Genomic DNA, 12,459 nt, shown 5'->3' on the forward strand with positions numbered 1-12,459 from the left:
CACACGTCAGGTCCGAGGTGGTAAGAGGTCATCCTCACCTCCCGTCTGCTAAGGTAAGCAGCTGGGGTAGGGATACAATGAGTGAATGGGGACGCTGCATCCGATGGGTGTGAGGGCACCACCAAAGGCTTACGCCATCCCTGTATTTCTACTTAATAAAACAAATCATTGGTGAAAATACCCAACCAAATAAATATACATCACCTGTCATGATATTATTCCTCAATGGTTTGGAAATAAACATATATTACTGTAATTGTACTGTAATATAAAGCTCTTAGATCTAAGTAGAAAATAAAAAGAAAATGGGGTAAAAAAACTGTATTCATTGTTTTGGTACATGTTCTATACTATCATTTCTTAAACAGACATCCTTGGTGGTCATTTAAAATGGGGCATGAGAAATAAGGATACATGACCTCACCACTGCATTGCATTCAAAGTAACAGCACAAGACAAGCAGCATGCAAAGCAACGCATATATTCTTAATATGTAATTCTTATGCATTGTATTTTGGTTTGTGACAAGCTAGCATAGGTTTTCGTCAAACCTATCACATAAATAGAGCAATAGCACTCTCTAGTGACGAACTTACACAATATTTTTGAAGTTGATAATTTCTTTTAAGAGGAGAACAATAGAAAAATGGTATTTGAAATAATGTAATCATGCTAAAAAGACCATATATAAAGGCATAATGTTTTACTTATTACAAATTTAAAAGGTTAAAAAATAAAAAACACCATAGATCTATATTATCAGTTATTTTTTTCAGTATTATTGATTATGACAACAACATACCGCAACATACCACAATATAAGTGGTGCTGGAAAATTAGTCGATATAATAGCTTTTAAATTATTGATGAACAGGATACTCAAGTATGTAGCTCTTAAGTAAGAAATAAATATTTCCCTGTCTGCATCATCCATATTAGAGCAGCTAGCTTGGCATAAATAGGTGCAAATCTTAAACATGTATTTGTGCATTCAACATAATTTTACTCCACTCCTACTTAACATCTACCGGTAGACATGAGACATAGGGGTATATTTACTAAACTGCGGGTTTGAAAAAGTGGAGGCGTTGCCTATAGCAACCAATCAGATATTAGCTATCATTTATTTAGTACATTCTACAAAACGACAGCTAGAATCTGATTGGTTGCTATAGGCAACATCTCCACTTTTTCAAACCCGCAGTTTAGTAAATCTAGCCCATAGACTTTTGGTGCCTAAATTACTACCTAACTCCCCACTTAGTGAGACTATACCGAGAATAAATATTTGTGTATCAAGGAGGCTTGACGTAAGGTGATAAACTCTTGTGAGGGTTTGCTTCAACAATTTTCCCATATCACAATGTACACCGACCTGCCTGCAGAAAAAGTCACCAGCAGAAATGTAACTGCTAGCACCAAAGCTCTTCTGTATTATTTGCCGATATCCTATCCTGAAATCATGAGATATCATGACGGGCCCCAGGACAAACAGAATGGTCCACCCAACAGAAACAACCAGCCTGAAAGCGCAGTGAACCAATTCTAATGCATCATGGAAAATTAGCTTCTCCTGTACTGTATGCTCCTCCCGTTTCAAGGCCTGGCAAGACAGAGATATCAGGATGGTTGGGGACGTTTTACATGCAAACCAATGCATTTCACTGCCTTTGCTACGAGAGAAATATGATTTTCCTAATGCAAAGCTGTTTGCATTTCTCCAAGTAAAACACTATGTTGACTCTCTCCCCAAACCTGATATAAACCTTTGACTCCCCTGGAATCCCTGTGTGTACACTCACCTCTGCAAAGGGGGATTATCTCCACACTTTATGGGCACCTACAAGCATACCGATTTCTCCATTCACAAACTCAGGTGGGAGGCTGACTTGGGTGGACCGCCGGACGTGGACACTTGGGCAACAATTAGAGAGAGAGTCTCTAAGACATCCATTTCATCCCTTGTCAAGGAAAATGCATATAAAATATATTATCGCTGGTATCTGGTCCCCGCTAGACTGAAAAAAATATATGGTTCCACCTCTGACTCATGTTGAAGAGGTTGTGGGGAGCAGGGGTCCTTTCTCCACATCTGGTGGTCCTGCCCACGTATTGCCTCTTTCTGGGATGATGTCACCACTCTCATCAGTGATGTTACTTAAGCCCTAACCTTCTTGCTCCTTTGCTAACCTCCTTCTCTCGTTCTCCCCTCTCTCCCCTAGCCCCGCCTTTCTCTCCCTTACTTTGATGGCTCCCTTTTGTGCCTCTTTCTTCACCCTCCCTTAGGATGTGAGCTCGTATGAGCAGGGCCCTTGTCCCCTCCTGTCTCCTTACCTGTTCTACTGCTCCGTCTTTACCCATATGCCTGCCCGGAGTTTCTGAAGTATTGGTACTTTGTGTTTATTGTTCTGTATGTACTGTGTACCGCGCTGCGGAAACCTTGTGGAGCCTAACAAATAAATGATGATAATAATAATAATAATAATAATAATAATAATAATAATACTTCCATCCAGATTTCCGAGTGTCCTTGGTCACTTCTCCTCAGCTACCCTATCGAGGTCCTGGATAAACATGCTGACACATTATCTGTTCAGATTCTCAATGCTGCCAGATGTCTAGTTGCAAAGCATTGGAAAAATCCTTATCCCCCCTCTAGACAACAACTATTTAACAAAATCTGGTACTTGGCATCTATGGAAAAAAATTCTGCATATCTAAATAAGAAAACTCATATATTTTCTCAAATTTGGGATGATTGATTTATCTATAATGGTGTATCTGGGCTTGCACACCCAAATGACTTTCCTCGGAGTGTCTCTGCCATTTTCTTGTGATTGATTTTTGGTAGACAACATATATCACATTATCATTCGGCCCCGGGGCCCCGGTTTCGGTCTCACCATTTCCCTTCCCCCTAATCCCTCTTTTCCTCTTCTCACTTTTTTCCTTCCCCTTTATATAAATCGTCACTATATTACACACCCTTTCTGGGTCTATTCTCAGTTCCGGGTTATTGTCACTACTAAATATATTTTTCTCAGGCTATCATTCTGTTCATATTTGGCAGCCACAGCATGGCTTTACTGCTAGATATCATTTGTTTATTGTACCTTTTGACCATGTCGAATGTTTATATTTTTCTGTGACGAATCCTAATAAATAAAGTCTTTAAAAAAAAAAAAAGAGTTATTGCTTAGTGGTCATTTACTTATTTACCAAATACACTGAAGCATTCCCAACCAAAATGTCCCCAGTGGAACCTTTTGAATCTTATTCTAATAATATCAGATCAGTATTGATTGAAAAAGTACATATTTAGCAAAGCAGAGGGTATGGTTTATTGGACAACCTCTTCCCTGCTTAACCTTGATGCAAAAAGTTTGGCTTCAATCCTGGCACATATGCTTAACTTAGTCCTAGGCTCCTTGATATGTAGGAATCAGGTGGGATTTATCCCAGGGAATCAGGCCTCTGATAACACCAGGGGGTAAATGTATCATAGTCCGGTTTTTGCATCCCGCGCGAGATCGGCGAGACAACAGCTAAAATTTAATGCGGCGCTGCCTTGTAAAGGCAAACTTGCCTTTACAAGGCAGCGCCGCTTTAAATTTTAGCTGTCATCTCGCCGATCTCGCGCGGGATACAAAACCCGGACTATGATACATTTACCCCCAGGTGTGTCATTATCTTAATTTCTCAGATCAACAGTTTTAACGCTTTAATGTGCCTGGCGGTTTTGCATATGGAAAAGCCTTTTGATAGCTTTTCCTGGATCTCCTGGTGCACAAAAACAATGCTCTAGTTGTGCACTGGTGCACCTAGATGGTATGCACATTACCTACATATTAAGTTATACTGCATGCCTCTCTCAAAATTCCTGGCTCAGAGTCAGATTACATCCATTGTTCAGGGCACAATGTAATTATGCCTACTGTTCACAATGTATTTCTCCCTGACGTAGAGCCATTGGAGGCGGCAATCAGGTTGAACAAGAACATCTAAGGCTAACTGTGGTATTACTATCACTTGACCCTAACATAAATAGCCTATTTACACTTTAACTTTACAGTACATGTCCAACCTGTGAAAAGGTGTCTCTGTGAGGTTGTGAAGAGGGCGAAAGAAAGAAGGAACTCACCTGTCCACGATTCACTGCTGGTCAATTAGTGGCCGGGATGGTGAGCCAACCAGGGATCACCGCTGGCAATTGAATTTTTCGTGTCGCAGTGAACCAATATGTGTTTTCTGCATCACCACTCTGCGCTGGCTAGTACATAGCTGTCCTGAGCGGCAAGTGAAGAGCTCCAAAGTGAAGACTGTGTGCCTGTGCATATGAAGAACTATGACCGTATGCTGTGTAACTACTGCACCCTGTAACACCGAGTTGAACAGCAAATTGTGTTACATCTGCTAAGTGTGGGCTGGAGTAATGGGTGTTTAAAGAACAAAATTCTATCTGAAACCGTTATAAGTATGGGCTGGAAGAAGGAATTTGTAATAAGTTTACCATTTGATTTTGAACTGAGATGGCCTGGCGCCCAATTTCATTTGCATTACACCACACCACTGCCCTGGAGTCTGCCCCACATGTGATTGTGTTAAACACCCATATATTCGGGGGAGGTCCTCTGGTATTGGTTGCTCGTACCCACCAGCTAGCTGGGGCAGAAAGTACTGACAGTAACTGCATATATGGTCACCAGGGGCACCCTTCACACACAACCCCAGTGTCAGGACTTAGAGTCTTGGCCTCTGTGATTCTGCTCTAATGGTACAGTAACATTCTCAAACCTGAGGTATTCCAGTAATGTAAAAGTTACCATCAGCCTCCAGCCAGTAATGAGTGCACCTGTGTTGTGGCTTTATAACTCAGACTATCACAGCTATTAGTGCTGGTTATACTGTAGGTTCTTTTCCTGTTTACTGTCTCCTGTTGTGTTTTGGTTTGTTCACTGTTGCTGACCCTGTGTTTGGACTTGGCTACTTTATTTGCCTGCCACCTGCAACTGACCCAGTGGTTGGACTTGACTACGCTACCTGCCTGCCACTTACCTCTTACATTGTGTTTGGATCTGTTTCCAACATCTGTTACCCTCTGTCTGACTAACGTCATCTGTCAGTGTTTCCTGAGTTCATGGACATCTGGAAAACCACCTGTGATTGATTTTTTTTAGTTTAATTTATTGTGTCTCCAATATTACCCTGCAGCTGTGGGTTTGCACTGTAGATAAGATACTATTACTATCTGCTTAAGTTCAGCTAGCAGCTGAGTACCGGTGAGCATATATATGTTCTATGGGATAAGGGGTTCCTATAGGTGAATATTAAAGCTTGGTTCTAATATATTATCTCAGCGCAGACCACCCCTGGCCTTACATTATTGCTAACCCAAAGCAAAATGGAGACCAATCCAGCTCAGGTCCTGACAAACCAATTACAGGTTTTAATGTAATCGGTACAAGATTGTCTGCTAAATTATTTGCAGAGGAGAAAACAACCTGCTCTTGTCATGCACCTCCCCTTGGTTCTGAGGAACCTAAATGTAATCTTCCAGACCACATTTCCAAAATGTTACAGTAAGTTAGGACTCCATGTCTTGGGTACTGAACAACAAATGGGTGGAATTGTTATATCCTTATTTCAGGGTGACCCACAGAAATTGGCCTTCAGGCTTAAATCCTAGACTCCTGCCTTATCATGTGTAGATGCATTTTTTGAGTCCTTATAGGTGCTTTATGATGATCCTGATAAAAATTTATTTTCAGTTAGACTTAGGTGCCCTTCAACAGTCTAGCTGTCCTGTGGAAGAATATAGATTCTGAATTTAGGTGCTGGTTATATGATTGTGTCTGGAATGCGTTTAATGCAGTACTCCCTTGGGTTGTCTAAAAAGATCAAGGACTACTTAGTGCAGTTTGCCTCTCCTAGGTACATAGAAAAGAGAGAGAATACACAGTTCATCATCATCTATTAATACACAGGGAGAACATACAAACTCCACACAGATAAGGCCATGGTCAGGAATAAAACTCATGACCCCAGTGCTGTGAGGCAGAAGAGCTAACCACTAAGCCACCATGCCGCTCTAGTACGTCATAGTATGTCATCATCATCATCAGTTATTTATATAGCGCCACTAATTCCGCAGCGCTGTACAGAGAACTCATTCACATCAGTCCCTGCCCCATTGGAGCTTACAGTCTAAATTCCTTAATATACACACAGACAGACAGAGAGACAAACAGACAGAGAGACAGAATATGATATTTCTGAAAATAAGCTTTTTGATAAATTTATATAATGTATGCTGGCAATACTCTAGGAACTCCAGACAATGGGGACCACTTTTATGAGAAGGATAAACACCAGCCCAGTATAGAAGTAAAAGAGGTTTTCTTCTTTACCATCAAGATAATGAATAAATTTGGAGGGCATAAATATAAGTTGGACTAGTCCCGCTTATCCTTTCCTTTTAAAATAAAATTTAAAATTTTATTTCTTCATATGCAAACAGTATTTGGCAATGATACTTTTTTCAAACTGTTATTTTCTTTTCAATAAAATGATATAATTACTACAGAATAAACTAGTAGTAATTAGCTTATCCTACACGATGGGTTGTTAGATTTGACTGTTGATTATGTCTCAGCAGAAAATGTCCCTAATGGACTGATGTATATATAAATAGATGCCAGGAAAGGTATTTGCCATAAAGTAGTTATGTTATTGCTGGCTGCTGATGCTATTAGCAGAATTTAAGGTTTGCTAAAATTATATTTATATTTAGGGCGCAAAAAGCATCCATTTTTCATATTGTGTGAAGACATAATTTTTAACTCCAATGTGTGTCTTTTTTGCAGTGATATCCAGGCGAGAGGCTGAATGAGTACGCATCATGCATATCTACAACAACAATGCCTCATTGACTTACTCAGGTGATGACTTGTTCTTCAACACCGTCAGTATTTCCAACCTAAGTCAAGTTGCAGATGGCATGGGAGTCATTCAGGCTGTGCTAATGTCCTGCATCATTAGTGTGACAGGCACAGGGAATGCGCTGGTAATTCTTGGTTTGATGGCAAATAAAAAACTTCGGACTCCAAGCAATTACTTTATTCTAAACTTGGCCATCAGTGACTTCCTCACAGGTAAAAAAAACCAAACAGTTACCATACGTGTATATAATAGTTTCTATAGTAATATTTATCAATAAGTCAGAATTTTTGCATGAACGCTTGCATATAAAATTGAAAATAAAATGCCACCCATTTTTCTGTTATACCATCCAGCCGAGAAAATCATTTGTAAATTATTGCTATTCTCTTTTCTGTTTGACTTAAGATTGAAATGTTGTTTTTGTGAATGCAGGTTTTTAAACATTTACGTGTCCGAAACAGGTCCTAGCTGACATTTATCATATGAATTTGCAAAGGAAGCATCCTTCTACTTAGCTCCTAAGCTGCCCACACACCGGGCGATTTTGTTTTCTAATGTAAATCAAACTTGTCTTAAAGCTCTATGTATGTGCGGAACATCACAAGCTACCAAAGATGTCTCTGCAAGATTGCATTACCTACCTGTTGTTCAGACAGCTGTCCAGCCACACAAAACATATCCCACAATCTCATATCCCACATAATGCCAGATTAGTAATCTGGCATTATGAGGACTAAACCCAGTTTGGGGGTATAACTATTTTCAAATATTATATGACATAAGGAATAAAGTAATTTATTATAACAGACCTTGTCAGGCAGCCTTCTATCTCTGAGCTGTCACATCTACTTTTTGCACTTAAACGCAGTTAACCACAGTTATTGTTGTAGAAATGTTTCTGTAGATAATTAATGTATTTGAAACCATAAGACTACAGAAAAGTAATAGTGATTGTAAAAGTATCTAAATTGAAATGATCTAAATGTCAATGTAGCCAATTTGTATTCAAAAAGAAAATTCGGTTGAAATTTATTTTAATGTCATCATGTGAGCCTGGTGCATAATGCTATTACAGTGATGTTAGTAATAAGAAGGTTCAGTTCTTATAGAAAAATGAAGATAAGTGATAAGGAAACAGAGCTAGATGAAAATCAAATGGGACCACAGGCAGGTAAACTGTTGTGGGCACCACCTCCAACCTCCAGCCATTCCTTGCACAGACCAGAACCCTAGCCACATTTTACAGATTTTCAGCCATACGGCAGGTCATCAGTCATAACAAACATATATATATATATATATACAAATAAGTAAGGGGCAAGAGGAACAATTGCATCAGTGAAATAAATAGATGAGACAATAGAATAAGCATTTACGGTAGAAGATACATCTAGAACACAGTAAAACCTTTAAAAGATGACACAGAAATAGGATCTAGAGAGGGGCTGAGCTAACATTCAAGAGCGGTGGGAAGCAAACGGAGACGATGGGAGTGGAGGGAAGTGAGTGGAAGGGGTAGGTGGAGAGAGAGAAGGGAGTTATATATAATAATAGTGCAAGTGGTAATTCTGGTATGGAAATTGTTAGTGAATGGAATTTGATAGATTTATAAATAAAAGATAAGGAGAAGTGACTGGGCAAGAGGTTAAGTAGGTATTTACATCTCATTAATTGCATAAAATATAAAGGGGGCTTTGAATGTTAGTCATTGGATGACATACATTTATAAGCTCATCTGCATCTGAGTAATTGCAGGATATAATATTATAATAGTTTATCAATGTATTAAATAATCAGTTGAAAAATGTTTTGTTTTCTTAGGTACCTTCACCCTCCCACTGTACTTAAAGAATTACGTTATTAACGGAAGATGGGTCCTTGGAAAAAATATTTGCAAACTTTGGCTCACAATCGATTACACTTTGTGCCAGTGTACAATATATAACCTTGTTCTAATAAGCTGCGACCGATTTCTGGCTGTCACTAAAGCTGTAAGTTATTTTTTCTTTTTTAAATATTTTTACAAGTTTGTTTATGCAATAATTCAAAATGCACTAAATCATAATGTATCATAAATTAGATAGACTATAAAAAATTGTTACAAAGTGTCTGTCATGGAAGGAAAAGCTGTAGGACTGCTCATTACCTGACATTAAGGTAATATGACGCTGTCTGCCATACATTTATTTGGAGGACTGTGGGAAAATAGAGTTTCTGTACCTAAGTTTTACTGCTTCCCCCTTAGAGCGGGAGAGAAGTTGAATGTGTTTCATGCTATAATTTCTATGTCTTCTGCCTACCCATTGACACAAACATTCTGCTTTATCATAGTTCCCAACATTTTAATTTAGATTCCAATTATATTTAGCTGCTCATCATGAAGCATGTTATACGAAACTTACCCACTCTCCCACAACGTCCGGGAGACTCCCGAAACCCGGGTAAGTCTCCCGGACTCTCGGGAGAGCAGGCCATACTGAATTTGATTATGCTATTTTAGCATTTTAAATATACCTAAACAATGCATATCAATTTACTAAGAACAGATAATAATAAACACATGTTAAGAATTGCATCAAACATTCAGAAAAAAATTAAATCTACTGTGCAGTTGGTCAATACTGAAAAATAGGGACATTTTCAAAGATGAAAATTTCCAGGTCCAAATCTTTAAAATTGAAAGATTAGGAGCTATGCAATATTATTTTACTTCCAAAGGTAATAGTTACTGATGTGGTTTTGGACTGCTATTACTGATACAGACACAACAAAGGTCATGTTCTGTTTCAAGGTACATCAGCTGGTTTGGCAAGAGTAAAGTTTTATTTTCAGTTAAACATCACAACATCTAATTATTTTGTATTTTACACCATATTGTGCATTTTGTTATAAAGTAATTATTAAATTAGATGAATAACTTGTTAGATATTAGTTGCTTAAGCATTTATTGAAAGTATTTGCATTAACAATAACATAGGCTCTGTGTATAGATCTTAATGTGTATAGATCTCTTGGAGTATTGTTCTTAGGAATTATTTTCCAATGTCAGTAATTGTAGTAAACAGGGAACAATCATGGCTGTGAAAGTTATTTTGTGTAATTTGTGAAAGTTTCTCCCAGAAAGAAAACCACTATATCATCTTATTTGTTTAGCCAATTTATAGTTGTATGAAATATCTACAATCCAGAATTTGGATGCAAGATATAGCAGTGTTATGGAACCGATTACTTAAACATACCCCCTGACCAGATAATGTTCTAAACAAGCCTGAAAATGATAATTTTTACATTTAGTATAGTGGGTGAATTATACTAAATGGCCTATCTTTGGATATCAGAACAAGCATTTTTTCTTAAGCTGGGTACGCACTACAGAATTTTCCGCCAACTTTTTATGCCGATTGATTTTACATCTGATCGATCAGTCCATGGACTGCATATACACTAGCTTTGTTTTAGACGATAAAGGGAAAAGCAGCTGTCCCGTTAGCGACTTTTTACAGCCATGTTGTCGTGAGCAATGATTGTAATTTCGTACTCACTGTTGTGGATCGGTCGGAAACTTATACACACTACACAACAGAAAGGAGATTGGAACGAAAATATTCAATGGTATGACCAACCATTTGGGCAGATTTTTGACCATCTTTTCACTACACACACTGACCTGACTTTCGAACGAGCGGTCGTATGTCGGTTGGTTGAGCCGGTTATTGGACAAAAACCCTGTAGTGTGTACCCAGCTTTAGAACACCCACTCAACGGTTTCTCCATTCAAAATTCGGAGGCTCTTGGTACGCACAACATCATAATGGCAGAAACCAGTAAAAGTCACTGAGCATATCTCTCACATAATGTTTTAAAATAAATGTTGTAATTTCTATGTTAAGATATTTTGGGGTGCTTCAATGACAATATATTTTAATCATTGTGTAGGTAAAATATCGACAGCAGCAAAATAACATGAAAGCAGCCTTTATGAAGATGGCATCGGTCTGGATGTTGGCCTTCCTAAACTTTGGTCCTGCAATTATCTTCTGGGAGTACGCGGTGGGTTATAGCGTAGTGCCTGATGGGGAGTGTAACCCAGAATTCTACTATGGAGGTCGTTACTTGCTCTATTCTTCTTTTTTTGACTTTTTCACTCCAATGGCTGCAATAGCATTTTTTAATCTCAGCATTTACTTTAATATAAGGTGTCGCATGAAAAGTAGAGTGCAAACCACCGGCAATAATTCAAGTGATTTATTGGCAGACAGAAGAAGTGACAACGTATTTGTTGTAGATTGTAGAAATTACCATTCAAACTGTCTGTCAACTTCCACACAACTTGAGCAGGAGCTTCAACCAAATAAAAATAAGACTAAGTTCTTAGCAAACTTTTTGTTGATGTGTAAAACCAATCATCATCACTTAACTGAGAAAAAAGATGTAGGAAGAGAAAGTTCAAACATAATTGGTGAACTTGATTTAGCCAAACATTCAGCATTATCCAGGGACAAGAAAATGGCAAAATCGCTAGCTCTTCTTGTTTGTACGTTTTGCATCTGTTGGGCGCCGTACTCCTTCCTAACAATTATCACAGAGGGATTCTGGGATGTTTGTGTGTCGCCAGTCGTGTATGATGTCACCTGTTGGCTTTTCTTTTTCAATTCTACAATTAATCCTTTTCTGTATCCATTTTGCAACCCTGCATTTAAGAAAGCCTTAATGCAACTCTTATGTATTAAAAAATGTTATGGTAACAAAAGATGAATTATTTTGCTGCTCTCACAGATCATTGTCAACAATGGCATAGTCAAAGGTGGAAAAAATGTCACTGGTGTTTGTACAGGGAATATTAAAAAGGTTTGATCATTCTTGTACTGACTTTATTTATTTTAAACAGCAATTTATGCATATAAAATATCTACAATATTAGTACTATGCATTGAAATGATGACTAAATATACCTTTATAACTATAAATCCTGATTTTATTTATCCTGGCTTTACACTTTCCTGTATTATATACTTCACTCCTACCATTCACTAATGCATTTCAATGGGCCCATTTCCCTAACTGTACACACAGTTTGCAACATTTTCCACCACAACATTTCCCAAGATGCAAAATATTATTACTGTACAGTGTTTTTTATTGTTCTATATTACTGCAAGTGTCCAGTACAATACATGGGAATGGATATTTTTGCTTAGATCAAGATACTTTAAGATTTTTCTCAAGTTTACCTTACAGGTAGGGCCGTGGAAGGAAAGTCCACTTTGTGTGTATATTTGACATGATTAAACAAGGGATTTAGCACAAGAAATCATTACAATCACCTAAAAGTTGTATTTTTTTCCTGCTTGGGGTATATATATATATATATATATATATATATATATATATATACAAGTTAACCCGTGCATGATACTCATGCATTCTAGTCAAATCAAGCTACTTAAGGTGTTAAAAAGGTTCTTGTCATGCATTTGGGCCTCAACCACCAACCACTCCCCACTGTCACCCCCGGCAACC

The 12,459-nt window shown here is 38.1% G+C and overlaps 1 protein-coding gene across 1 annotated transcript; it reads left to right on the forward strand.

Annotated features, from left to right (window-relative positions):
• Window positions 1-6,898: 6,898 nt before the first annotated feature.
• On the forward strand, window positions 6,899-11,793 carry LOC142159513 (histamine H3 receptor-like). Its single transcript, XM_075214407.1, has 4 exons — window positions 6,899-7,151; window positions 8,761-8,930; window positions 10,876-11,211; window positions 11,716-11,793. The coding sequence occupies exons 1-4, from the start codon at window positions 6,899-6,901 to the stop codon at window positions 11,791-11,793; spliced, it is 837 nt and encodes a 278-aa protein (XP_075070508.1).
• The last annotated feature ends 666 nt before the right edge of the window (window positions 11,794-12,459 follow it).

This window comes from Mixophyes fleayi, chromosome 5, assembly GCF_038048845.1.
Source record: "Mixophyes fleayi isolate aMixFle1 chromosome 5, aMixFle1.hap1, whole genome shotgun sequence".
NCBI classification, from domain to species: Eukaryota; Metazoa; Chordata; class Amphibia; order Anura; family Limnodynastidae; genus Mixophyes; species Mixophyes fleayi.

Coding starts and splice junctions, on each gene's coding strand:
- LOC142159513 (XM_075214407.1), top strand. CDS start 6,899: ATGCATATCTACAACAACAATGCCTCATTGACTTACTCAGGTGATGAC. Junction 7,152..8,760: donor CATCAGTGACTTCCTCACAG/GTAAAAAAAACC, acceptor TTGTTTTCTTAG/GTACCTTCACCCTCCCACTG. Junction 8,931..10,875: donor TTCTGGCTGTCACTAAAGCT/GTAAGTTATTTT, acceptor ATCATTGTGTAG/GTAAAATATCGACAGCAGCA.